General features: G+C 36.6%; 3 protein-coding genes across 10 annotated transcripts in view; 1 reads left to right on the top strand and 2 right to left on the bottom strand.

Annotated features, from left to right (window-relative positions):
- LOC106087959 (epidermal growth factor receptor substrate 15-like 1) overlaps window positions 1–16610 on the bottom strand; it is a 29553-nt gene extending 12943 nt beyond the window's left edge. Inside the window, exons 1-12 of one of the 6 annotated variants that reach the window (XM_059370364.1) lie at window positions 16593–16610; window positions 16090–16251; window positions 15669–15905; window positions 11529–12280; window positions 10483–10654; window positions 10260–10409; window positions 10030–10119; window positions 9619–9681; window positions 9030–9227; window positions 2267–2689; window positions 1991–2209; window positions 1831–1908 (exon numbers count right to left, since the gene is read on the bottom strand). In XM_059370364.1, the coding sequence (XP_059226347.1) occupies window positions 1831–1908; window positions 1991–2209; window positions 2267–2689; window positions 9030–9227; window positions 9619–9681; window positions 10030–10119; window positions 10260–10409; window positions 10483–10654; window positions 11529–12280; window positions 15669–15905; window positions 16090–16155 (2448 nt within the window). In that variant the 5' untranslated portion in view covers window positions 16156–16251; window positions 16593–16610. The other 5 variants (XM_059370363.1, XM_059370362.1, XM_059370361.1 and 2 more) reach the window with 5 other exon arrangements.
- A 1039-nt stretch (window positions 16611–17649) lies between these two features.
- LOC106087948 (serine/threonine-protein kinase fray2) lies at window positions 17650–18869 on the bottom strand. Its single transcript, XM_013253174.2, has 3 exons — window positions 18672–18869; window positions 18007–18607; window positions 17650–17943 (listed from the first exon to the last, which is right to left on the bottom strand). Exons 1-3 carry the CDS (start codon window positions 18767–18769, stop codon window positions 17863–17865), a joined length of 780 nt encoding a protein of 259 aa, XP_013108628.1. The 5' UTR covers window positions 18770–18869; the 3' UTR covers window positions 17650–17862.
- Window positions 18870–20620: 1751 nt separating this feature from the next.
- LOC106087964 (uncharacterized) overlaps window positions 20621–27160 on the top strand; it is a 38023-nt gene continuing 31483 nt past the window's right edge. For all 3 annotated transcript variants that reach the window (XM_059368464.1, XM_059368462.1, XM_059368463.1), the window contains exon 1: window positions 20621–21093. In XM_059368464.1, the coding sequence (XP_059224447.1) occupies window positions 20752–21093 (342 nt within the window). In that variant the 5' untranslated portion in view covers window positions 20621–20751. The remainder of the gene's footprint in view (window positions 21094–27160) is intronic.

Raw genomic sequence — 27160 nt, forward strand, 5'->3', positions numbered from 1 at the left:
CGGATAAGGAATGTTTTTCTCAACAAAATACTGAGAAAAAGGGCCTTAGACTTAGCACCCTATAGCATTAATTCAAGCTTCTTTGGCGTAGTCATCGCAGAACGCTTCGATTGGAAGCTTAAAATTGGGTCTACAGCAGGTGAAGTCTTAAAGAACACCACAATACTACTTGAACATTTTATGTTGTTGTAGCAGTGTGTTGTACACTGAGGCGGGGCAGCCCTTGCCGATGGTAGACTCCATCGAGCCAATCTGGTACGTACAACCGGCTGGCATGAGATTACATATTTTATGTTTATGAATCGATTATTGTAGGCCAGTGAAGCGCAGAGGTTATCATGTCCACCTATGATGCTGAACGCTTGGGTTCGTATCCTAGGGAGAACATCGGAAAAAAATTTCAGCGGTGGTTATCCCCTCCTAATTCTGGCGACATTTGTTTTAAATTCCAATAGCAATCCTAAATCTTCCTAAATATCGCAACAAATTTCACACAGTGATACTGATGTGATGATCATACCAATCAACGATGGTTGTGTTCTGATTGTCTAAAACTGGGAATTGCTTTCTTCAGCTTAAAAAAAAAACAATGTCTTCTTTTTCATAACATTCTAGCGATTATTTGCTTGATTAGCCATCTTTGTGGTTATTACATAAAACTTTTAAAAATACATTAAACGAATCTTGGCCTTGATAAAGTGTTTGTAAATGCAATTGCACATTATTTTTCTGAAGTAAAATATAATTCGTTCTATGAGAATTGTTTTAATATATGAGAACATGTTTTGGTTGTTGATCATCCTCTCAATTAATATTCTAATTACATTCTAACTGGCTAGTAAAGCTTTAGTACTCTTCTCAAACTATCTAAACATCGAACTACAAGACAGAGTATTGACCACTACAGTCCTCTGCCAATGAATATTTCAATCAATCACGCTGGGCCCCAAATGTAACATGAATTTTTTTTATCATATTAAACTAATCTAATGTTTTATTTATCCTTCATTTAAATACTACATACATCATATATGGGTTTATTGTATGAAAAATCAGAAGAAAACCATTTTCTAAATTTTAAGTTATTTCCTTTCGTTTTAAGACTTTTTAACTTTTTATATAGCATATGTTAATGTTAAGGTAGTGTGTGTGAGTGTGCCTGTCTGGGTGAATGTTTTTAGTTATTATATGTTAATTTAATTTTAATAATTATTCTATAAAGAAACAAGATTAGATACGCGACAGTGAGATGTGTTTGTGTTTTTGGGTGTGTGTTTGATTCTAATTTATGATGTTCACTGAAAATAGAAAATTTATTCAAGAGAGAAAAAGACATGGAAAATCATAAGGTTAGTTCGTTCTTGGGATTTCCTCGAGAGTATGAGAAGAAAAGGAACTAAGCCCTAATTTGATTATATATGTAAAACGCAGGGCGGGAATATTTTGTAAACAAAGTGGATAAAATTGAAAGGGAACAACTGAACACCCATGAATAAAATGGTAAATGTTAGATCCATCTATAAAAGCCGAAATAAAACAGAAATAATATACCATCATCATAACGAAAAAAAAGTGTACAACAAAAATAAAATTTATTAGTAAAAAAAAAACAAAAAAGTGTCAACAAAAAAAGGCCAAACATAAATTTTAACTACAACTACTAGATAAAAGAAAATATTTGTATTATACTCAAAATCTCAAAATATTAAAGAAAAAAATGTTAAATCTTAGTTAGTTTTTTTTTTTGGAAAATACGAAACGAAATGGTTTTTGGTATTAAGCGGTGTGCATGCATTACCACCGATCCCAACGTACAGAAAAGTTACCAACCTTAGTATCGAAATCCGCAAAGTCAGCAAAACCTCCGGCAGAACCAAAGCCTTCCGGTTGAGTTGGACGATTTGGTGCCTAGACACAATTATTAAATATATAGCAAATGTATCTCATTAGAACCGAAATAAACAGATTCCTTTCCAAAAAAAAATCTTACCTGCATGGGCCTGGGTGGAGCTGGTCTTGGTGGGGGCACCTTGGACTTTTTGGGCGGTAAAGCTGGACTAGGCGATTCTGGTCTAGGTGGAGGTCCTGATTTATTAGATGCGGTCAGATTTGTTGCTTGCGTTTGTGTATTGGGGCTTAGAATTTGTCCTTGGCCCGTGGGGGCATGTAATGAAGCAAATGGATCACTATCGAAATTGTCTTGCACAGGCTAAAAGTATAAAAAATTATCAGTATGTGTAAAAATTGATATTTTTGCGGTTATTACCTCAGCTGGTTTACTTCCAAAAGCACTACCTCCAAATGCATCTCCTCCAAATCCGGTGTTACTGCTACTGCCGAAGGCATCAAAACTAGCATCAAATCCAGTATTGAAGCTATCATCGAAACCGCCTTTGGCTACCGCTGGTGCTGCTGAACTGGCAAAGGGATCAATATCGAAACCATTTGTTGCAAATCCATTATTTTTATTATTCATTGCTGTGGTATTGGTATCATTGAAGGGATCATCCTTAGGCATCTCGATTTCTTTTTCTAACTGCTTGCGTGCCTCATCAAAATCAGGTTCGATTTTCAATTGGTATTCCGATACCAGTTCAGCGTTTTCAGCATCTATTGCAGCTCGGCACATTAGCAAAGCATCAGTCATTTGACGTTGGGTTTCCATTAATTGCGTTACCATTGAACGAATCTAATAGAAATGAACAAATAAAAATAAAAAATTATGAGCAATAAAAAACTTAACAAAACTTAAGACAAAATTCAAATTGCGACGAAATTTTCTATAGAAATAAAAAGTGGACGAGAAATAAAAGTCCAAGAATATTTTCTATAGAAATCAAAGTCCCATGACATTTTCTATAGAAATCAAATTTCAATGACATTTTCTATAGAAATCAAATTTCGACAAAATTTTCTTTAAAAATCAAATTTTGACGAAATTTTCTATAAAAATCAATTTTTAACATAATTTTCTATAAAAATCAAATTTCGAAGAAATTTTCTATAGAAATCAAATTTCGATGAAATTTTCTATAGAAATCAAATTTCGACGAAATTTTTTATAGAAATCAAATTTCAACGAAATTTTCTATAGAAATCAAATTTCGACGAAATTTTCTATAGAAATCAAATTTCGACGAAATTTTCTATAGAAATCAAAATTTCGACGAGATTTAAAAAAAAAAATCGACGAGAATTTGTATAGAAATCAAATTTCGACGAAATTTTCTATAGAAATCAAATTTCGACGAAATTTTCTATAGCAATCAAATTTCGACGAAATTTTCTATAGAAATCAGATTTTGACGAAATTTTCTGTAGAAATCAAATTTCGACGACATTCTTTATAGAAATCAAATTTCGACGAAATTTTCTATAGAAATCAGATTTCGACGAAATTTTCTATAGAAATCAAATTTCGACGACATTTTTTATAGAAATCAAATTTCGACGAAATTTTCTTTAAAAATCAAATTTCGACGAAATTTTCTAAAGAAATCAAATTTCGACGATATTTTTTATAGAGATCAAATTTCGACGAAATTTTCTTTAAAAATCAAAATTTTGATGAAATTTTCTTAGGACAAGAAATTTACACGAAATTTCTAATTTCGACGACTTTTTCGCAATTTTCTGTAAAAATAAAATTTTGACGAGACTTTCTTTAAAAAATAAATTCGACGAAATTTTCCATAAACATCTAAATTTAAGAAAATTTTTATAGAAGTTAAGTTTTGACGAAATTTTCTTCAAAAATCATATTTCGGCAAAGTTTTCTATAACATACAATTTCGATTTATGTTTTATAAAAATTAAATTTTGAAGAGATTTTTATAGAAGTCTAATTTTGGCGGGAAAATTCGACAAATATCCATATAACCAATTTTTGACGAGTTTTTATATAGAAATCATTAGTCGACGAAATTTTCTATAGCAATCAGATTCCGACAAAATTTCCTATAGAAAGAAAATTTTGACGAAATTTTCGGTAGAAATCTATTCAACGAGATTTTCTGTACAAATAAAATTTCGACGAGATTTTTTATAAAAGTCATATTTTGACAGTCTTTTATAAAAATTAAATTTCGACGAAATTTTCTATAAAAATGATATTTCGAAAAGATTTTATATAAAAATTATGATTTTCCATAAAAACTAATTTTGAAGAAATTTTTTGAAAAAAAACAAATTTCGACAAGATATTCTGTAGAAATCATAATTCGAAAAGATTTTCCATACAAATCAAAGTTTAACGAAATTTTATAGAAAATAAATTTCATTGAGATTCCATTGCAGGATTTTGTCCGGCTTTAATGCTTTCTATTCAAAGAAAAGTATAGCAAAAAACATTTAAAAGTCAGCAAAAGTGTGTAGTTGCTAGAAGCATTTGACTGGTTTAACGTATCGCGATTTCATTTTGGACCAAGAAAAATGATCAGTTGTTGGACTAACCAGCTTAGACCTAGACTTCTTGCTTCTATTTCCAAAAAAAAAAAACAACAAAAACACTTTAAATGTATAAGGGGCGGGCTGCAATGATGTCGATTTCGGTCTTGCCAGAGCCTCATCAGACTTTCGACAAGATTTTCTGTAAAATAAAATTTCGGAGAGATATTTTGTAAAATAAAATTTCGACGAGATTTTCTATAAAAAAAAATCTACAAAAATTTCTAAAAAAAAAGAAAATTTGACGAGATTTTCCGTGGAAATCATATTTCGATGAGATAATCTTTAAATGCCATACTTGGATGAAATTTCTATAGAATTCAAATTTTAGCGAGATTTTTTTGTTAAAATCTAATTTCTAATTTTTTATAAAAATCACATTTTGAAAAAATTTTCTATGGAAATAAAATTTCGAAGAAATTTTCTATGGAAATAAAATTTCGACGAAAATTTCTATGGAAATCAAATTTCAAACAGATTTTCCATAGAAATCAAATTTCGAAGAAATTTTCAAAGAAATCATATTTCCATGTAATTTTCTATAGAAACCATGTAAGAGAAATCCTTGTGTGAGAAAGTTCTATTTTGTTTTGCTCCGTTTGTTTTTATATTTGCTAAAGTAAAAAACATTGTTGCCAACAAGAAAAAGGAAAAAAAAAGTGTTTCAACTAGTGAATCGTTTAAAGAGAATTCGTGAGGAGCTATTAAGTAAGTTAACGGGATTATCAAAGAGAGAGAGAGAGAGAGAAGATTAATCAAATCCAGAGAATATATCAAAAACACCTTAGCTGTAAAAAAATTAAACATGAACTTGAAGTGCGATTTGAGAGGCAGTGGATGTTGTTCAAAGAGGCTCTCAAAGAAACTAAAGAGAAATTGAACATATCCAGAAATAAGAGATATGAAGAGGTTGAGGTTTTCCGCCTCTGCTTTGTTGTGAGTTAAAAACTACCACTGTCAAAGAACTCAATCAGTTGCAAGCAAGGATCTAATATCCAAATCATTACTACTGAATAAAAGTGTACCTCAAGGCTCGATTCTGGGACCACTGCTTTTCTCAATGTATATTTTAACGACCTTCCCACCCGGCTATTCTTCTATCCATATATATGCTGATGATATTCAGCTGTACTTGAGCTTTCCCAAAACTGAAATACGTCAAGGATTCGTAAAGATAAATAAAGATTTGGACAATATTTTCAACTCTTTCAAGGTGTTAGCCCACTTCAACTTTCAAGGTATTGGCCCAACTTCATATAAATCCTAACAAATTCAACTGTCTCTTATACCAAGTTTCCACTTGGAGCAAATCTAGATTTGGGACGCGATTTCGGAAATCTCGTGTTTTGCAACGAGGTTTCCCATACATTTTCGCAAATCTACTTTTTTGAGGCGATTTGCAGCAAATCTCCTTCCAAATTCAAATGCAACGCTGCCTTTACATTGAATAAGGGTTAGTATTGGGATTTTTGGGCAGCACTTTTGACAATTCCTTATTGAAATTATAAAATTTAGTAGTAATTCTTCAAGTATTTTGCCTGTTAGGGCAAAGATCATTAAATTTTAAAATTTTTGTTTGTTTCTCTTTCGAGACTAACCCAATGATCGGAGATGCAAATGGAAAAGGAAAGCCAAAGATAGCAGCACACACCAAACACTATGGGACGCTTTTCGTCTTTGGTTAGAAGACTTTTCAACCATAATAGGTGTGATGGCTTCAAGGGCCGTGTATTGGAATGTTGTATTTGAATCGTATTAATAGCGAGAACGCTATATGATACAATTACCACAATAACCACGCTCGACAACCCTGTCTATTAGCTGTACTTTTTCCCAATGCATGTATTTTTGTGTAATGACAGACGTTCTTTCTGTGGCAAATTACACTTCTTCCGTACTACACATGATTTCTTCGAACGCTAGAGAACGGCAACGGCTCTCGCTGTAATCGTTTCACAAATTTAATTGCTGACGCGAAGTATATGCTGTAAACAATAAAAACGCTGTCAAAAACGTCACCGTTGACAAATAAAAACCGCATAAATCGTAGTGGAAACAAGATTTGGAGATTATCTCAAATCAAGCGGATTTGGGCTCTAGTGGGAACATGGTTTTAATTTCAAATCGTAACCAGAAGTTAATTACTGATGATCGCATATCAATGAGTCACCAGCACATGCAGCTTGTTGAAAAGGCTAACAATCTTCTATAACTCTCTTACATGGTCCGTTCATATTACTACGACTACTGGAAAATATTTGGTATGCTTAGGTCTCTGTACCCAAACAAAATCGTTTACACCAAAACTCATACGTCTCTTTCTGGCTAAATCGTATTTATTGCCTGTACTCTGCTGTGGAAGTCAACTGTTTAGTAAATGTCACTCTGGGAGCAATAAACGATTGGAAAGAGCTGATAAAGCTATTGTAATGGTCTGAATCGATACGAGAAATGTTCTCTTTATCAAGAAAATATATGCAATAAAAAATTTGAGGATTTTCTTACTTTCAAAAAAATTAACTTTTGGATAAAATTATCCACGAAAATATGCCCTGACTGCCTGTATCAAAAGCATCATTTGGTAGTGGTATCGTCCGCTGATTTCAAAATGGCAATATTTTGCAAACGCAATCCATTTATGCAACTCTGTACCCTAATCAATCTAATGTATTGGCAACGCAAATTCATTAATAAGAGCAATATTGGATAATCACTACAATTGTTTTTAGTAATCTTATTGTTTTTAAGTTAATCTTATTGTTTTTTAATATATCAGTCATTATATTTTATGTAACATTTTTTTTATAAATGGTGATTTTTTAGCTATTATCTTTTTGGCAACACTGATTTAAACAGCTCACGCACGTTTCGTGTTTTATTTCACTGTCAAACATCTTCAGTTTGGTCTATAATTTAACCATGAGTCAACAACGCTTGCAAATTATTGAATTTTATCATCAAAATGCGTGCTCTGTAAAGAAAGTTTATCGCGCGCTCCTTCCATGGAGCAACGAAGCTCATTTTTGGCTCAATGGTTACGTAAATAAGCAGAATTGTCGATTTTGGAGTGAAGATCAGCCAGAAGCATTGCAAGAGCTACCAATGCATACAGCAAAAGGCACAGTTTGGTGCGGTTTATGGCCTGGTGGCATCATTGGACCGTACTTCTTCAACGATGATGCGAATCGTAACGTCACTGTAATCGCTATCGCGAGATGAGCTCTTAAAAAATCACCCTTTATATGTATAAGACTGATTAAAACTGTGTTAAATTTCATTCTTATCTTGTTGTATGTGAAAACAAACAAATAAATCTAAATCTAATCTAATCATACTTTGACGAAATTTCTATAGAAATCAAATTTCGGCGAATTGCCAAAAGAATTTAGACTGATGATTATAGAAATCGAATTTCGACGAGATTTTCTATAGAAATCCAAATTCATGAATATTCCACTTAGGACCAGGGGCAAACTTCTCACATATCAATGATAGCAGACCGATTCAAGTTTAAGCTCAATGATAAGGAGCCTCCTTTTAATAGCCTAGTCCGAATGGCGTGCCGCAGTGCGACACCTCTTTGGAGAGAAAACCACTGTTTAAAAATTTTTTCTGATGGTCTCGCCGGGATTCGAACCCAGACGTTCAGCGTCATAGGCGGAGATATTTTTTATTATTTTTATTTAATAAAGTCAGTTGGAAGTCATGAGAGATATCATTGTACAAAATGTTAGTCTAATCGGATGAAAGTTTTGCACAAAATTTAACTTTTGCAATAGTATTGATCGGAAAAATATCTATTGATATTCAGTCAAAAAATTAAATATCGTTGGTATCGATGATGCCATCGATATTTTGCCATCTCTAGTAAAAAAGCGTTAAGTTCGGTCGTACCGAACTTTGGAAACCCACCACCTCGGGTATACATGTAAACGACCTTTCATCATAATCCGGTGAAAAATGCATAATTTATGACCCCATAGCAGCTATATCGGAAATTCAGCACGGACATTAAGTACAATTTGTAGAACAATATATTGGCATTTTTGGTAGATATAAGGGCCTTACACAACCCACTGTCCCAAATTTCGGCGAAATCGGACAATAAATGCGCCTTTTGTGGGCCCAAAACCTTAAATCGAGAGATCGGTTTATATGGCAGATATATCCAAATCTTGACAGATCTGGGCCAAATTGAATAAGGATTTTGAGGGGCTTTTACACCTTACTGTACCAAAATTTCGGCGAAATTGGACTCCTTCGGTGGTGGGTATAAAAATAAAATTGAACAATAGATGCTACTTCATAGCGCAGAGATTAATACACAGGTATATGATGCTGAACGCCGTGTTCGAAAAACTGGCGTCATCAGTCAGATACCTATATAGCCATATAAAACTTCTGTAGTGAGTGGTCTCATTCAGCGGAACGCTGTTCAAACTCTTATAGGGCTTTAAAACTTCAAATAAATAAAAGAAAAGTAAATAAAAAGGGGTTCCCTTATTATTGAGCTAAAGCGTTAATGAACTTTAGAACAATTTTCTCAGTTGGTTATCCTCTTAAAAAATTATATATTTACTCACCGAACTTATCTGCAGTTGTGTGTTTTGCAAATGGTTTGTGAGCTTTTGCAATTCGCGATTATTCTCATCATATTCCTTTTGCAGGGAATTTTCTTCATCCTTAAGCTTTTGCAGCTCGGAACGTTTATTATTCAATTCACCCTCTTGTTCGTTGATAGTTTCCTCTTGTTTCTGGCACTGTTCACGGATCTTGTTGACCTAAAACAGCAAACAATTGAGAATGGGCGATTAAATATGGTGGGGAAATGTGCCATAAAGACATGTTACATAAACGAAGATATATTTTTTTCGTGTTTTTACAAACATTCTTTCGCGTGTTTTATTACAGCAAGGACACATGCACAATGATTTCGTTGTTGGTTACAGAAAAAAGTATGTATTTAAACAAAAGAGAAAAAACATTTGAAATAAACCAAAAAGTAAATTGTAGTAAATAAAACACAACATAAAGAACATAAAGTGAGAAAAATATTAAATTTGAAAAAAAAAAACATAAAAGTGGTGGGTGATATACAAAGGAAAACAACATAAAGTGTTTTACACAAAAAACAACAAACAAAAACAAGTGCGAAGTAGGAGCAGAACCAACCTGATTTCTCATTTGGGGAATTTCAAGATTTATGCTTTGTAGGGACTTCTCATATTCCATGCTCTATATTTAATATATGTATGTATGTTTTTGTATTTTGTGCATTTCATAAACAATTTTTAATAATTTTTTTTACGTATTAATGTACACATGTATTTACAACAAGTGTATATTTGTATACATATACATATATATTTTTTTATGTAGAAGACATTGATTTTTTGATAGTTTTGATTTTTCGAAAATATATCCCCAGTTTGTTTTTATAATGGTGATGGTGGGTGGTATGGATAATTAAAACCAAATTAAGATTTATAAAAGTAAACAAAACAAATTAGGAAAAGAATCAAATCAAGTCAAACAAGGAACTGATAACTTTGAAAACCACATGCAAGCACAACACAAACTTACCTGAGCTTGTAAATCATCCAAGCGTTTTTGAGCTTCACCCCTTTGATTTTCCAGCTGTTTCAAAGTGGCTGACAAAGTGTCCAATTCACTCTATATTAAGAAAAGAAAACAAAAAATATGTTAGAACAGCCTTTAGAAACACCTATTCAAACATTACAAAGTTTTGATTTTGCTAGACCGTCGCTTTCAGCCAACTCTCTGCAATATTAAAATTTTCATTTTCCACTTACTTGTAAACTCCTGACTTCACCATTTTTAATGCGTATATCTGCTTCCTTTTGAGCAATCTCTGTTTCTAGAGCTCTTCTTTCCTTAGCCAATTCTTCAATTTCTTTCGATATCATTTCCAATTCGGGATTGGTATAGGTAGGCTTTTGCTCCTTAAGAAGAAGAAGAAGAAGGTAATCAATAAAGATTTCTGTTTCGTGCAATGTTTTACAAAAATCTACATACCTGAGCTTGTACATCTACTCCGGATACAATACCACGCATAGATGGTGGCACCATATTGGCAGTCAATACTTGAGGAGGGTCAATGCCCTTTTGTTTACGCTCCACCATCCACATGGCGAGAGCAAATTGTTCAAGTGTTAATTTTCCCGATTGATTAGTATCGCAAAGGGCCCTTAAATGGAAAAAGACAAGATAGCGTTAGAATATAAGTCTTTTGGAGGAATGCCAAACTGATCTCAATGGCATCTTAAATAACAATTTAATCGAATTGTTTATAAGAATTTACGAGTCGATCCAAAATGTGAAGATTTTCCATTTTATGAAGATGTCAACAAAATGTTGAATTTAATTCCACCAAGAAACAGAGGCAGGAATGCCAATCTGTTCTCAATGGCATCTTAAAAAACAATTTAATCGAAATGTTTATAAGAATTTACGGGTCGATCCTTAATTTGAAGATTTTCCATTTTATGAAGATCTCAACAAAATGTTGAATTTAATTCTACTAAGAAACAGAGGCAAACTTCCCACAGTGCAGTCCGATTCAAGTTTAAGCTCAATGATAAGGGGATTCCTCTTTATAGCCGAGCCCAAACGGCGTGCCGCAGTGCGACACCTCTTTGGAGAGAAGTTTTACATGGCATAGTACAAATGTTGCCAGCATAAGGAGGGGAAAACCACCGCTGAAAATTTTTTCTGATGGTCTCGCCGGGATTCGAACCCAGGCGTTCAGCGTCTAGGTGGACATGCTAACCTCTGCGCCAATGTTGCAAATGCAAATTTGCCCATGAACATTCCACTAAGAAACAGTGGAAAAACTTCCCACATATCAATGAGGGCTGTCCGATTCAAGTTTAAGCTCAATGATAAGGGGCCACCCTCAGTACGACATCTCTTTGGGAAGAAGTTTTTATATGGAAAAAAACCTCACTATGTTGCCAGCATTAGGAGGGAATAATCGCCGCTGAAAATGTTTGTTCCTTCCAATTGCTTTCGAATTTTTAGTCCATCGCCCTTTATTTTATTGTATATTGATCTTCACTTACCAAATATGAGCCAGCATTTTTTGTGGTACTCCCGACTGCAAGAAAACATTCTTAACTTCCAGGCCGGAAACTAAGCCATCCTTATCTCGATCGGCTTCTCTAAACATTGCTTCAAAACGCTTATATTCTTCGGTGCCCACCACCCAATCGGCATTGGCTGTCACCGAAGGTGGTGCACCGATTGGAATAAGGGGATCTGTAGATATCAGAGGGCCCACAGTGGCTGGTCCTCCAACGGGTGGAACACGCTGTATAGCTGGTGGTGGTATGGGTATTGCCGCAGGTGGTCCAATATCTTTTGGAAAATTGGCTACAAAACCACCATCACCGAAACCGTCGCTAGATGGTGCACGTGGCATTGCCGGTGGTGCTGGTTTAGGTGGTGGCACACCGCCAGGCTTGCGCAGCTCTACTGGCAATACATCTGGCACCGTACGTTTTTCCAAAGTCTTATAAACTAAGTGCATGGCAACAATAAATTCATGTTTGTCCAAATTTCCATCCTTATCTTGATCGGCTAAATCCCATATTTTGCCCAAAGTATCCATGGGAAGTTTTGAATCGAGGAGCACACCTTTGACTTTATTGCCGGGCAACATACCACCAACAGGCTTTAATGACTCAAAAAGTTGTTCGTATTTTAGGCGATCGATGACTCGAATGGTCCAGTCACCTGTGGGTGCTGCTCCTGGAGCTGCTGTTACTACGGGAGCTGCTGGAACGCGTGGTGGCATTATCTTTGGTATATCACCCTAAAAACAGAAAAAATACAATACAGATTACTTAGATGCATGTTTGGTTTAAAAAAAAATACAAAGTTTGGTGGAGCAAGTGGTAGCATTTGCCAAAGGCTGCATGTTTTAAGGAATTTTTAAGAAATGGAAACATTTTGCTGGAATCATATGTCGCTCTAGTCATCACGTGGACAATAAAATCTCTCGTTAGAGCTCACAGTTAAATTTAATGGAAAATGACTTAATATTTTTCCCACGAAAATCGCAATGATGAACTGAAGGATACAATTCTTGATTTTCTTGGAAACATTACCGAAGATATCGCCCAAACTTTATTTTTCTTCACATCGCACATATAATTTGAATTCCTACGTTTCAGTTTAGACTGACGGGTCGTGTTGGCAAGGAGTTACCATGTCGAAAATCCTTAAAAGGGCAAGTGCCACGATGATCGTTCTATGGCACCTTGACGTTCTAGTATGTACGGATATAATGTGTAAAGCTGTCATCATGCTATCCAAATAAAAGAATTAGTGGAAGGCTCAGAAAAATTGCCTCAAATATATTGCTACTGACCAGAGCTAGGAAAAGGGTCTTTACGATACTTTTTTACAACGGAATTGTTGAGAGACCAATTGAGGGGCTCAGTAGAAACTCCTTTCCCCGCATATACAAATGGTTGGGCGTTGTGTCCCTTTTCGAAATCTGGACGTTTTCAGAAGACCAGTCCTAGATAGGGTGAAGCTACAGGTTAATTCTTGAGCGTGATTCTTGACCTGAGGCTAAGTTGGAGAAGTGACGTCGAGGAAAGGGTCATAGGGGGAGTGAGTAACATCTACTCCTGTCACTACTCGATATGAAGTGGTTGGGTCTTAGGCCGGGGTTTATATACTGTATTATCGGCAGTTGTTCAACCGATTCTCACCTATGGATTCTGCGGCAAAGGACTCTGGACAATGGTGCAGTATGGTCAAGAGAATACAGGGTACCTCGTCGATATTGATCTTTGAGCTAAGGAGGAGTGCCTCGAGAGATGCTCTGAATGCCGTACTTTGTATTAGGCCTTAACGCCTGTATGTTGGGTGTATGGCCAGGAAGATTGACTTTAGTCTGAGGGAGTCTAAAACCGGGCGCTCCTCAAACATAGTATTCTCGGCAGGGATCTCTGGACTAGGGTATGTCGATATTCAAGTGATCTTTGTGTAAACCATGCCAAAGGGCAGGAGTCATAAAATTTCCTAGAATAAGGGAATCATATAGGCTTTTGGACGGGGTAGCATCTTTAAGGCGAAGAAATTCGGGTCACTAGGAACAACGACGATGAGGAAGCGGTGGCGCGATCGGGCTTTCCAATCTCTGGCGGCGCTGAAAACTTCAACTTCGGGCCAAGTAATGTCGGGATTGCTTAGATGAAGTTAGAAGCTTCTTCAAACCATGGAGAATGCTGTCAAGCTTTACTGGGTCCTGGCCCTTCAAGCGTTTGCGTGGAATGTGGCGGCCAAAAAGCTGCCCAATTATGTATCGCTTGAGACCACTCATGTGCGAAATTCTTGGTAGGATGGACACTTTCTGCGATGACCGCGAGAATGAACGTGGCCTGGTACTGGCCACAGGTTGGCAAAGCACTTGTAACTGCTTTGAACTACAACAACAACTTGTAACTGTATATTACGCGAAACTGGACATTACCTTCTGCGATGACCACGAGAATGAGCGTAACTGTGTATTACGAGAAGCTGGACATTGCTTATGATTCTGGGGCTGAGGAAGTATAGCTTTGGGCTGCTGATAGCGAGTCCTGCTTTCTCACGATGGACACAGGGAGAGGCGGACTTATGTAGGGTTTGTGATGACGAGAATGAGTTAAAAACTGTCGAGCAGCATTCGTGTAGCCACCCCGCAATTGCGGGAAGATACAGAATAATGGGTGAACAACTTTTCCCTCCAGACACTTTGTCCTCTTATCAAACTGGAGTTCTGTAGTCTCCTGAAATGAAAGCCTGCGACATTCCCTCACCTTTAGTTTTTTCAAGGCGGAGTTTCCCTAATCTTTTGTCTTTTACGTTGGTCTCCGTTCTTCTGTCGTTTCTGTTGTATTACATATTACTGGGTGTGGCTCTATCTGCGTTTCTCCATACTCTTTTTCTCTTCTACCTTCTTATAGGGCAAACACAGTGGACCTAAGACTGTTGTTGTAGCCGCATTTGCATGCGGAAGTAGCGATCCTCATAAAGCTCCAATAGGTGAGCAAACATGTTTCGACCTTTAGGACCTATCGCTGTGGGAACTGACAACCATTGGTTACTTGAAGGCGCCAATAACACGCCTATCATATCGATCATCATTATCGAACAAGAGTCGGTGCTGCCCGGCCTCTCACTGAAACTCTCCACTCGATACCGCTGAATGTCCGCGACTGCAATAACAATTACTACGTATGGAGCATTTCGCAATCCGTAACTTGTGAACTTGTGAGCTAGCTCCCAACTAAGACTTTCGGAATAACGATGAACACCACACTGAGCCTGTGTGGTGCTCATAGTTGTCCCATACTGGGTGGAACTTAGGTCTTCGAGAGTAGCGGCTTGCAACCGAAGTTGTAAGTCGCATGTTGTCGGGCTGCTAGCAAATGTCAAGACAAGACAAAACCCATAATTATAGTGGCGTCATCCCCACTCACAGTGCTTAAGCTTTGAACCCTCTTATCGTTAACTAGGAGAAAATACTCTACTCTTGATGTTCATTGAATTTTCATACAACCAGGAGAAGAAAAATCCATAAAATGTCTACGACATAGTATACAAGGGTATGTATCGTTTAACGGTTCCACTAGGACCGAACAGAAAGAAGATTTATGCATCAGAAAGACCTTGGGCCCAAGAAGACCGCAACCTCACTTTTCACAATAAGGATATACACGGAATATGTTACGATTCCCACACAAAAAGCGAGATGAGACAATGCCTATCAGAAAAGGTCAATTTCAATATCATTTTTGTTGGAATGGGAATACTTAGGTAAGAACTTTGATCATCAAAAATGATAAAACGCCGTTTATGGGGAAGTTCCCAAGTGAACGGTTGTTTCTGAATGAAAAAATTAGTAATGACAAATAACCACAGTTATCATTAATGAAAGTTCAATTATAAGCATTCCTCGTCAGAGTAGTAAATTTTCTTTTCCATTCAATTTTTTTTCAGCTGGTGATTCAATTCAATTTTTATTTTTTTAACAATTTTTTTCTTTTTTTATTCATACAAAAACACACAACCAACCACAGACAGCTGTGCTAATCTAATTGTCCTTCTTTGTGTTCGTCATAATGTCCTTCTTCGATTGTGTAACAGTGTAGCTGGCTGGTGTCATTAATTTTCTATAACACTTGTATCATTTGGCATATACTTACGACTTTTGGTGGTTTCTCCGTATCCATGTAGATGTTATTCATGTTATATACATGACCAGCCTGGGCCAATGACACCAACTTTAAGGCCACAAAGAAGCCTGGCTTGTCCAGGAAACCTTTGCCATTGGGATCTGACAAATCCCAAACTCGACTGAGGACAACATCACTGAGGCCAGACTTTTTCAGAAATTTGGCAGCGGCCATGGCTTCAATGGTCCCAGTGCCTTTGGGATCCATCTGAAATAATTATACACAATAAGCATCACACAATTCATGAGCATTAATCAATCATTATCATCATCATTAGCAGTATTATTATCGTCGTCACACAAACATTGCGATAGAGAGGACGACGAAGGCTTTTGACTTTTTTTCACTGGCTTCCGTTTAAGATTAGCCCCGTTTTTTTCTTTTTCTTTACCTGTTTGTAGTATGCTTCATAGATAGGCGTATGTTTTCCGCACAACTTCACAAAGTCGATATTCATTATTGATGGAATCCTCTTCCTATTATTGGTTTTAACCCTTTAATCTAATGGAATTTTCTCACAACACAATCGCTTAAAAACATTCAACTGCGATTTCTGGGAGGGAGCGAAAAAGGAAAAAATGTATTTTATATGTTAAAACACCAGAGAGCAAAGCTGATTGTGATGACTACCGCGGCCGTACAATTTTTCCGAACGGCGAACGAAATTTTTTTTGATAAACTGAGAGAATTCTGACAACTCAATGATGTTTTTCTAACATTGACCGACACCCCTTATTTCCAAAGCATTGAAAAATCATTCAAATTTGAAAAGAAATTCTTTTACACTGATTATATTTCACATCACCACCGAATTTGCTCAATTAATTGCACGTTTCTGTATTGATTTTATGAATATTTGGATATTTGCGATTAGTTTTCTACGAGCTTTGATACCTTCGCACCGATGCCAAAAACACTTTTAATCCAATTACACAGTTGTAAAAAAAACGTACTTACGACAACGTCAAGCGATTATTGACCAAATATAAATTTATGAAACGTAATGAAACGCTATAACGTGACGTACTAAATTAGCAAAATATATTTGTGTGTTTAAAAAAGAAATTATAAATCAAATTTTCCGAATTCAAAAACCCCACAATCCCCTAGAAATCCAAAGGCCAAGAGACCATAACTGCAGGTTTATGAAAAATTGTTTGTTAATTTTCCCATTAAGGAGAGACTTTAGTCGGCCTCCATAGGAAATATATATTTTTATTTAACCTTACTTTTGAATAAGTTCTATATAGCCGAAAGCTTCAAAGTTGTAGCCAGCTTTACCACTTAAAAAATTTTTCGTTTTATTATATTGTGTAATGTTGACCTTATTGGATAATTAGATTATTCCTCACACAAAGAAGTCATTGAAAATATGACGCATTTTACAGAAATTTTAATCTTATGGCAGTCTGCCAGTGCGTTGATGATTAACATGGAATGAGTAAATCCCATGGCAGCCGGTAGTGCATACCGGATTGGCCTGATGGAGTCTTATAATAAGTTAATTTGTTCCTCTTTTTTGTGTTATCTTCAATAAAAGAGTTTGAGGTTAGCTTGTGCAAGAACTTTAACTTGCGCTTAAAAAAAATCGTGCCAGAGAAATGTTTGTTTTTGAGAATTTTGTTATAGAGTTTAAAGGGTCGATTATGCATGGCAACTCAACTATAGTTGCGTTGCCAGAAGATAAAATAATGGAATACAAACTAGTATATAGTTGCAAATTTTCGTCAGTTTCATACAATATCAGTGTTTTGAACGTTAAGCTACAGAATAAATTTTAAAAAAAGTATGTTACTCATTACAGAAACGGAAATTTCTATAGTAAATTTGTCCATTGGCAACTCAACTGAAGTTGGGTTGCAATTCATAATCGACCCATAAAATAGTTGAAATGGCTTAAAATGTTTTCAACTTTATTCGCTAAAGAGAAAAACTCAGTTTGTTGTATATATATTTTTTTAACTTCATTTGGCTGACTTATTTCTAAACATATTTCAACTCTTGATTATATCTCATCTTTCATTACAGCATTTAAGAAGAATAGAATGCTACAAATTCACTTCACACCATAATTTTATTGATGCAATCAAAATAAAGTTCCCCATATTTTGTCAATTATTTATTTTCTTTGTATGTATATACACCCATTCATATGTACATATTTTTATTCCGACATATATCTCTGTCTATATAATAAGAGTTTACGTATCCATTTTTCCTGTTTTTGTTCTTGGTCGCCCAGAAACTGAAATAACAAGTACAAGCGGTTTAGCTATTAGTTGGATAAGGAATCTTGCCTTTGACTTACATTTGGATGAAACACTTCCTCTTTACCATGTTCCGTCGGTTCTAATGCTGGTTTGGGAATTGTTACAGTTTCAGCATTAAGATCTATAATAACCTTTTCGGAAGGTTTTTCAGGTGCCTCGCGATCACGGGTGCTGAAAAATGCCATTGGCTTAAAAGTGTCTTCCTCTATAGTTTCCAAAGCTTTTTGCACTTTGAGGTCCATTAAATCAATGGCCTTTGCTAAGGGAGTTGTCACATTGGTTGTGCCGGTGGCGGTAGTGCCTACAGTGTTGGTTGTTGATGTTGTGGAAACAACAGGAGCACTACGAGAATTACTTTCTGAACTGGGACCTCTTGTTCTGTTTTTGCTATTGCGCGAAGATGAGTACTTTGATGTTCTACTGCTACGGCTGCTGTGACTATCCTTAGAGCTATATGAATCATCAGATGAGGAACTACTGCTAGAGCTTCTGCGATGGTATTTCGAAGATTTTCTTGAGTGCCTTGAGCTTGATTTACTTTTGTGGCGTCTCGAGGAGGAGGAAGTATAATAATCGCGATCACGATCGTCTCTATCTCTATCACGATGCCGGTCGCGATCTCTATCACGATATCTATCCCTTAATATGCAAAACGAAATAAAAAAAAAACAAACAAAACAGCAGCTTTTAAGGTATAACTTACCGGTCGCGCTCACGATCTCTGTCTCGATCCCGGTCACGGGACTTTGAGCGAGTCTTATGCCTTTGATAGCTTGAGGATGATCTTTCGGATCCACCCATCTTTCCCTAATATTTTTTATTTTATTATTATTTTTTACTTAATATTTAATTTTTGCTGCAAAATTTGTTTAGCGTTGGGTGCTACTATCAGCTGTTGGGAAACAATGAACAGTTAGAGATGTGCAAGTTTTTGTATCGATTTTTCGATATTCTTAAGTAGCTTTCCTTACCCAGTATGAACAATACTAGATAAAATTAATTGCGTTTCAATAAACTAGTGGACTTATTTCCGCACCCTCTTTTCAACTCTTTGCAGCATATTAATCGGTATGTTGGCAATAGCGTCGCCAAAGCGTTCAGTTAATTCTTGCCCAGCAGCCAATTCCCTGTAAAATTGAAAGTCTTAATGGCGAATTCGTCGAAAAGAGGAGGTATCTGAAATTGCCACGGCAGCTGCATGTTTGCGACCCGAACGCCGTGGAGAACGCATAACTGATTGCTTTGCTCTTGCGAAATTTCCGGAGTTCTGATGGTCTGTTGAAGTCAATTTCTGGGTTTGGCGAGACTGTAACATTCCAGAATTGAGTGAACCCTCGGCAGTATCGAATTAGGGCCAGCAAAGAGTCTGTGTGGAGGGATTTCAAAGCAAGCTTGGAAAATTCAATGCGTAGCAGCAAGTAAGAGACCGTTAGAAGACAAGCTCTCGAAGGAGAAGGCCCGTTGCTCCCTAGACCAGAGCCGTCCCCGCCCAACTCACCGCTTGGCAGTTTTTTTTATACCCACCACCATAGGATGGGGGTATACTAATTTCGTCATTATGTTTGTAACTCCACGAAATATTCGTCTCAGACCCCATAAAGTATATATATTCTTGATAGTCATGACATTTTATGTCGTTCTAACCATGTCCGTCAGTCTGTCTGTCGAAAGCACGCTAACTTTCGAAGGAGTAAACCTAGCCACTTGAAATTTTACACAAATACTTTCTATTAGTGCAGGTCGGTTGGGATTGTAAATGGGCCAAATTGGTCAATGTTTTGATATAGCTGCCATATGAACCGATTTTGGGTCTTGACTTCTTAAGTCTCTAGAGGGCGCAATTTTCGTCCGATTTGACTGAAAGTTTGCACGTGGAGTTTTGGTATCACTTCTAACAACTATGCTAAGTACGATTCAAATCGGTTCATAATCTGATATAGCCGTCATATAAACCGATCTGGGGTCTTGACTTCTTGAGCCTCTAGAGGGCGCAATTCCTATCCGATTTGGATGCAATTTTGCATGGCGTGTTTCGTCACGACTTTCAACAACAGTGCCAAGTGCGGTCCAAATCGGTCGAGAACCTGATATAGGTCCCATATAAACCGATTTTCCGATTCGACTTCTTGAGCCATTACAAGCATTACATTAAATAAATAAGTTCTCTATACAAACCTGCTCCTATAACCGCAGTCGTCAATGTTAAAAATTCGTTTACTTTTGCGCGTTGCTTTTGTTGGATTTGTTCGCACTTTTCAACACAACGCACCAAAAAATGAATTGCAACGCTCTTTCTGGTTTGGCTTTAAAGGCCAAGGCCAGAATGAGTGCGTTGAGCATTGTTTTGCCAACTTCACGTATGGCTGCATAGAATGACGCTCGATTTCAGTAGTCAAAGTTGAAAATTTTGTTACTTTTCCGCGTTGCTTTTGTGGAATTTGTGTACAGAGTTGCATTTTTGCAAAGCGACGCTCAAAATCAATGCCCAAAGCCTAACATTCTGTTTTGAGTTTAAGCGCATCCGTATGCGTGAAAATAATTCCATAAAATTATACTACGAGTGACATATCGATTATCGTTTTCATTCGATATCGATTCTATTCGTTATGGAACTATGGAGCAGCAGCGTATATAAACAAAAATTGTGTGTGGCCCCCAAAGTAACGAAAAGAAAAAACGATAGAAAAAGGATTTTTATTTGCTTGGCAAGCAGAAAATAAAACTGCTACAAAATTAAGCATTCGTCGGCAACAACAAAGCAATATAAACGCAAAAAATCAAAAATGAAATTGGAGCCGAATGTAAACGGGGGGAGTCCTTTGGTAACGCCATTGAAAATATCCACTGCAAAGGTGGAGTCCATACCTAATAACGAAACATCAAAAACAGACAATGAAGAAGATTTCGATCAATTTCCGGATGCTGACGAGGACCTGGACGATGCCGGCAGCAGTTGTGTGAAAAATGAGAATGGCAGTGAATTTAGCAGTGTCGAAGAAACGAAAACTTTCACAAAAGTAGTTGAAGGAATTGATAATGAGACGGCAGGCGAAACTGATGAGTCGGCAGTGGGGAAAAAGAAGTCGCGCAAAAAACGTTCCCTCAATTGGGAAGAAGCAGAGCGGGTAAGACGTCTATTCATTTCAAAATATTTTGTCGGCATTTTGTCAGGAAAACTACAAAATATCCTAAAATAAGCCTAAAAATAACTCGACAATGGCTGTGTATACAAATGTATGTATGTATGTATTCATATTTAAAAAAAAAGTTTGCATTGCCAGCGGCATGTCCCCCAGGTCAGGTGTGTATTTCAGTAAATCGAAAGTGGTGGTAGTAGTAAGTGATAGGCATCAATGGTTAATGATGTTTTAGAAAATTCCAAAAAATTTTAAATGTGAAAGAAAAATTAAGCAGATTTGCATGATCGGCCATGTACATAGGTAATTGGTATAAACCCGTAATAAGCATACCTTATATATTTGAATTTTAATGGTACCAAAATGTGACGCGTTGGACTAAAGCACTGGAGTTTGGTTGTTGTCTTATCTGCGCCTATGCTAAGGCAGAATACCAGGAAGAATACAAGCGCATAGAGAGGCCATATGACGCTGCCTTATATGCAAATTTGTGCATTAACATTCCATTAAGAGACAGCGGGTATACGTCTTTCATATCAATGAGTGATGTCCTATACAAGTTTAAGCTCAATGATAAGGAACCTCCTTTTTATTGCCGAGTCCGAACGGCTAGTCGCAAAGCGACATCATCTAAGGGAATTACCTCAAAAGTGATGTTCAAAGGCTGGATAGAAAGGGAGACTATTTTTTGTACAACGGTCAAAAAATTAGTATCCACGAGTAAGTTTCCGATTTTCTAAACACACTCAATCGGACTATTTTAGTTTATTGTGATACCACAGTAGCGACAGGCCAGGCGTATGTTGGGAATAGAAACCATGATCCCCTTACCGACCATGGTAGCCGGCTCTACGTACCGGATTGACCCCATGAAATCCTTCATGGGCAAGGGCTGCTTCCTCAGTGTAAAACACACTGTTACAACAACAACAACAACCGATAATCAGAGCACGTTACCAACTCGGCTTTCGGGACGATCTTCGAGACGAGCTTAATGAACTAAAGCCACAAGTTACCACACACCAACCATGGCAATACGGATTAAGACCTTACAATCACCTTAGCTATGAATGCTTCAAAGGCCCGACGTTGATAGGTCGAAGCAATTGTGGAAAGTTCGGTTCCATGTCGCACTTGCTGTCCCTTTCTAATGCATGCGCTTCTGTTGTTATAGATGGAAGGTTTTCATCAAGCGTGGTGAACGTATGATCAATAGTTTACCAATATCATGCTGGGACCTAAAATACGCAACTGGATTCCTTCAAAAGCTGTACATCCGGCACGGGTTATCGTTAGCCTTTCCATATGGGATGGGACGGTCTAGTAGACAGCTTATCAAGTGAACTCTATTATATTCCGCCGGAAAGTTTGTACGAGATGTAGGTGTGAATAGGTATGACACACTATTCCCAAGGGAACACATGCAGCTCCCATATGACGACGACAGTCATTGGAAGCAGTAACTGCAGCCTTTGGAAAGATTGAAGAAGACTCAGTTAAAGTGGGTCTGGCATTAAATAGAGCCTAAAAAGTTACATTCTACAAAAGACTGATGTTGTTATTGTTGTGTTAGCCACAATTTTGCATGTGGAGGTAACGATCCTCGTCAAGTTTCATGGGTGAGTGTGTTGTTATAAGGTGCTGAAGTTTGGGTTGGGAATGCACACAAGATTGAACTTGAATTGTTTGAGAAAAGGATTTTTTTAATGGAGTATCGGGCTTTACGACGATGTTGACATTGTAAAACGTATCAAAATACACCAAAACTTTGGTAAAATGACAGAATGGAAAAACTCATCTCCAAACTACAGAATGAAATTGTCAGAAATTGGAGAAGGTGCGCAGAGGATCGAACTACGGGATATCTATTCTCAGTTGAGATAGTGAAACAAACTTTCTGTTATGGGCAACTATGAAAGAAAGAAAGAGAGTGAGATCGATACTTTGCACACAAAAAAAAAACCGTTTTAATCATGAAATTAATTGATCCAATTCATTTTTTGATTGAAACAGCTTTAATCACAAAAATTATAATATTTATCACAGTTGTTGAAAAAGTATTTGACTAAATTTTCAATTAAAAAAGTTGCCCATTCAATTAAAAAAATGATTTAAAATTTTGACATTTTTAATTGATTCCAATTCGAATTAAAAAAATGATTAACATTTTTCGAAATTTTCAATTAACATTTTAATTGATCCAATTAAAAAAGAAAATGATCTCAGCACGGGATCGATGCGAGCACCACACAAGCTGATACGTTGATGTCCGATCTGTGTGTTATTCATTGCTGTCATGAGAAGCTTAGATGCGAGCTACCGGGCACGTCCACAGGTTACGGATAGTGGATTGCTCAGTCAGTCGCAGTCGCTGACAATTAGCGGTATCGAGCGGAAAGTTTAAGTAAGAGGTCGGGCGGCACCGGCTCTTGCTCAAATACTGAGTGCCTATGATGCTCGATATGACAAGGCGGGTTGTTGGCGCCTTTGAATAACCAATGGCCAACCTGTTCCCGCGGCGATCGTTCCTTAGGAGCGGATCGAGCTAATTCACCTACAGAAGCTTGACAAGGATTGCCACCTCCACATGAAAGTGTGGCTACGACAACAACAACAATAAAAATTATGGCAGCCGGTTATACGTACCAGATTAACCCGAGGGAGTTCTTCATCGGCAATGGCTGCCGCCTCAGTGTATAACTGAAACTTATTTTTGAAATACGGTTAGTAAAATCGTCTTCCGTGGGATTGCTAAAAATTTACAAAAATGTTGGAGGCATGGACCTTTGAAAACTTCTTCCAGTGATATCATAAGGGGCAATATATAATATGGTGCTTAAATAAAATCAATTTAAGGCTACATTGCAGTCATAAAAGAAGGGTTTAACACCAAATTGTAATTTAAACTATTTTTCGATTCATTTAAAAAATTATTAATTCAATAAATATTTTAATTGAAAATTGCAAAAATTTCAATCACGACTGTAATTGAAAAAAATCATATTTAATTAGAAAAATGATTAAATCCATCAATTTTTTAATTGAAAACGATGTTACTTTCAATTGAACATTTTTTATCTATATTTTTTTTCTGTGTGGTATTCGTATACTGCATAGCACGATAAGTGCTCGTTACTTCATCACCACAATTATTAACCCAAATATCAATTTGATAAGCCTTTGAACGCTAAGCAACACTTTACTCTATGAACACTTTAGTCATACTTTTCACTACATGGAGTAGTAAGTAAGCCAATGATACAAGAAATCCTGTTTCCCCGATGATTGATTCTACGAACCCTTACATGCAAGTATGTGGTTACAATGAATAAAGCCATGAAATTGCTGTACAGAGAGAACATGGCAGCCGGTTGTATGTACCGGATTGACCCGATGAATTCCTTCATCGGCAATGGCTGCCGCCTCAGTGTACGACACACTGCTACTACAACAACAACACTTGTTGAACAAATATTTATAAGACAGTCAGCTAGCTAGTCTAGACTTGCCACTAAAGTGAAATGCACAATGGAGTAAAATTAAGACCTACCAGAATGCTGCGATAGGCTTTCGTCTCAGTTTACATGTAGACTTTCACTCCGTTCTTGCAAAGAAACAATTATATCTTGCTTATGTCACACTTGTAATCTGCACTACAAGTTCGGTTGTCCTGGGTTTGATTCCCGTCAGAGGCTTTGATCAGATGAGTATCGAACCTTTACTGCAACAATAGGTTAAAGTACACTTTAGGGGGAAAGTGGCGAAAAATATAATTTTTTGCATACTCCCCTAAAATGACTCCAGGAACACGAATGTGATGTCCGTTTTTGGGGTACGAGGCTGGGCGCCTGCTAACGGGCTTTCCCTCATCAAAGAATATGGGCAAAAGTACTCAAGTTGAAGGGCGCATACAACACGAACATGTCAAAATAAATAAACAAAAGACGCCCTCTATATGTGGAAAGAGAGACTTTAAAAAACAAGTGAAATGACGCCATCTATACTCAAATTAAAGGAAAATTGCCTACGCCACAAATGTAAAAAAAACAATAAATTTAAATTTGGAGCCATTTTTCGGAAGAAATATGAAAATAAAAAAAATGAGTTGAAAAGCCTTTTTACATTACTAAAAAAAACTTCGCCAGCGGTGCTATTTTCTTCTATGTTATTATATTGGTGCTATGTTTTGTAAATTTCCTTAGGTAGGTCAAATTCTTAAGACCCTGAAAGCCCTTATTAAGGTCTCTAGACCCCAGCCTTTCATATTCGTGTTTCTCAATCCCATGGCAGCGTGTTGTACGTACCAAATTGACCCGATGGTTTCCTTCATCGGCTAGGGCTGCCGCCTCAGTATACAACACACTGCTACAACAACAACATATTCGTTTTCCTAGAGTCATTTTAGGGCGGTGTGCAAAAAAATGTATTTTTTTTGCCATTTTCCTGGTGAAGTCCACTTTATTCCAACAAGATCATTCTTTTTGCATCATACCCAGTTCTGAATACATTGCAGAAACTATGCTAACAAATTGGCAAAATTTTAAAAGAACATTTAATATCTATGCAAATTAAGTTAAAAAAAATTATAAATTTAAAAAATTAAAATTTTTTTTTTAATTTAAAATTTTCGCTTTAATGTGCTACATGGAAATTTTGTCATTGACATTTCAATTGATTTCGAATCATTCGCTTGGATGCCCCATAAAACCTTTCCCCATGTTCGTTGTTTATCTATTCTTTAACTGCCTTTAGATGTGATTTCATATTTGAGGCAGATCCACGACGACGACGGCTTGGGCGTTTCTTTTCTGATCTTTTTGTGTTCTTTCGATTGGTTCGGCGTCTTCTTCCGGCTTCTTTCGACTTTTGGGTACCCAGTTTATTTGCCATGGCCAATATCAAATAGTCCTCCTTGTCCTTTGGCGTGATTTGTCGCCACTTTTTTGCGGCCAATTGCGCATAGACTGGTGCGGCTACACCAGTGATTCCAATTTGATTTAATTCCTTGCAATAATCATGCATAAATAGAAAAAAAGGATTTCCCGAAAATTCCATTATAACGAATAGAAAATAAAATTAATTAAAATGAACTTGAAACAAATTGGAATAACTGATTGAAGTTTACTACAATTTATTGTTTGTTTTTGTGAAAGGCATTCTTTGTTTATTTCATTTTTAATTTTCAATATTATAGTTGGAAAATATATCAGATAAATTTGTATCTTAATTATAACCCAGGATTCACTAATAAAAGGTTAGGTCACATAAGAAAACATAAAGTGGATAGGCCCCATGAACATCATTAAGGATGTCAAATCTACCGATTGTCATCATATAGGAGAAAACAGAAACAAAGAATGAATGTAAAAAGAGAACACCTTGGCATCCTCAACGCCAAATACTGTCTATTTTCGAACTGTCAAAATTTGCTCTCTCGTGCTTTCTTCTGTTGGTAAATAAAGTACGCGAACGGCTTCCAGTAAAAATTTGTGCGAATTTGCACAAATTTTTGAGTTCCCGAACACAGCTGTTGCTGTCATAGCCATATGCTTTCGGATGAGTGCAAGACATATTAAGCCAGGTAGTGTACAGCAAACAGCTGAGTATTTTTTTCTTGCGAAGTGCACTATCAGTCAACGAGTTTTGGTTGTGTGTGTGTTTTATAGTTAAGAACCAAGAACACACACAAACAACGAAAAATGGCGCGAACTAATAACATACTCAAAATCAGAGTTGCGCAAATCAGTAAATTTGATAAATGGTGCACTCAATATTTTGTTGGTGGGCAACTGAACACATCTTGGGTGAGTGTTAGTGTTTGTCAGCTGTGGTTACATACCATACGCAGGACTTACGCATACTTAAGCAATCAAACACATGCGCCATGCGTCTTTTGCTGCATACGAATTTCTAATAATCCACATTGATGTCATTTCTAAGGTAAATTTCAATGGAAATTGTCAATAATAATTTTTAATATGATTTAATAAAATATTTTTCTGATTAATGGACTGCAAAGCAATTTTTTAACAGTTATCAAATCCATACCCTGAAT

Source organism: Stomoxys calcitrans, chromosome 5 (assembly GCF_963082655.1).
Source record: "Stomoxys calcitrans chromosome 5, idStoCalc2.1, whole genome shotgun sequence".
NCBI lineage: Eukaryota > Metazoa > Arthropoda > Insecta > Diptera > Muscidae > Stomoxys > Stomoxys calcitrans.

What these genes read in the sequence shown, in the direction of transcription:
- LOC106087948 (XM_013253174.2), bottom strand. Translation starts at nt 18,769, where the DNA reads ATGGGTGGATCCGAAAGATCATCCTCAAGCTATCAAAGGCATAAGACT. An exon ending in AGAGATCGTGAGCGCGACCG is followed by an intron (nt 18,608 to 18,671) that starts GTAAGTTATACC and finishes TTGCATATTAAG; the next exon opens with GGATAGATATCGTGATAGAG. An exon ending in AGGAAGTGTTTCATCCAAAT is followed by an intron (nt 17,944 to 18,006) that starts GTAAGTCAAAGG and finishes TTGTTATTTCAG; the next exon opens with TTTCTGGGCGACCAAGAACA.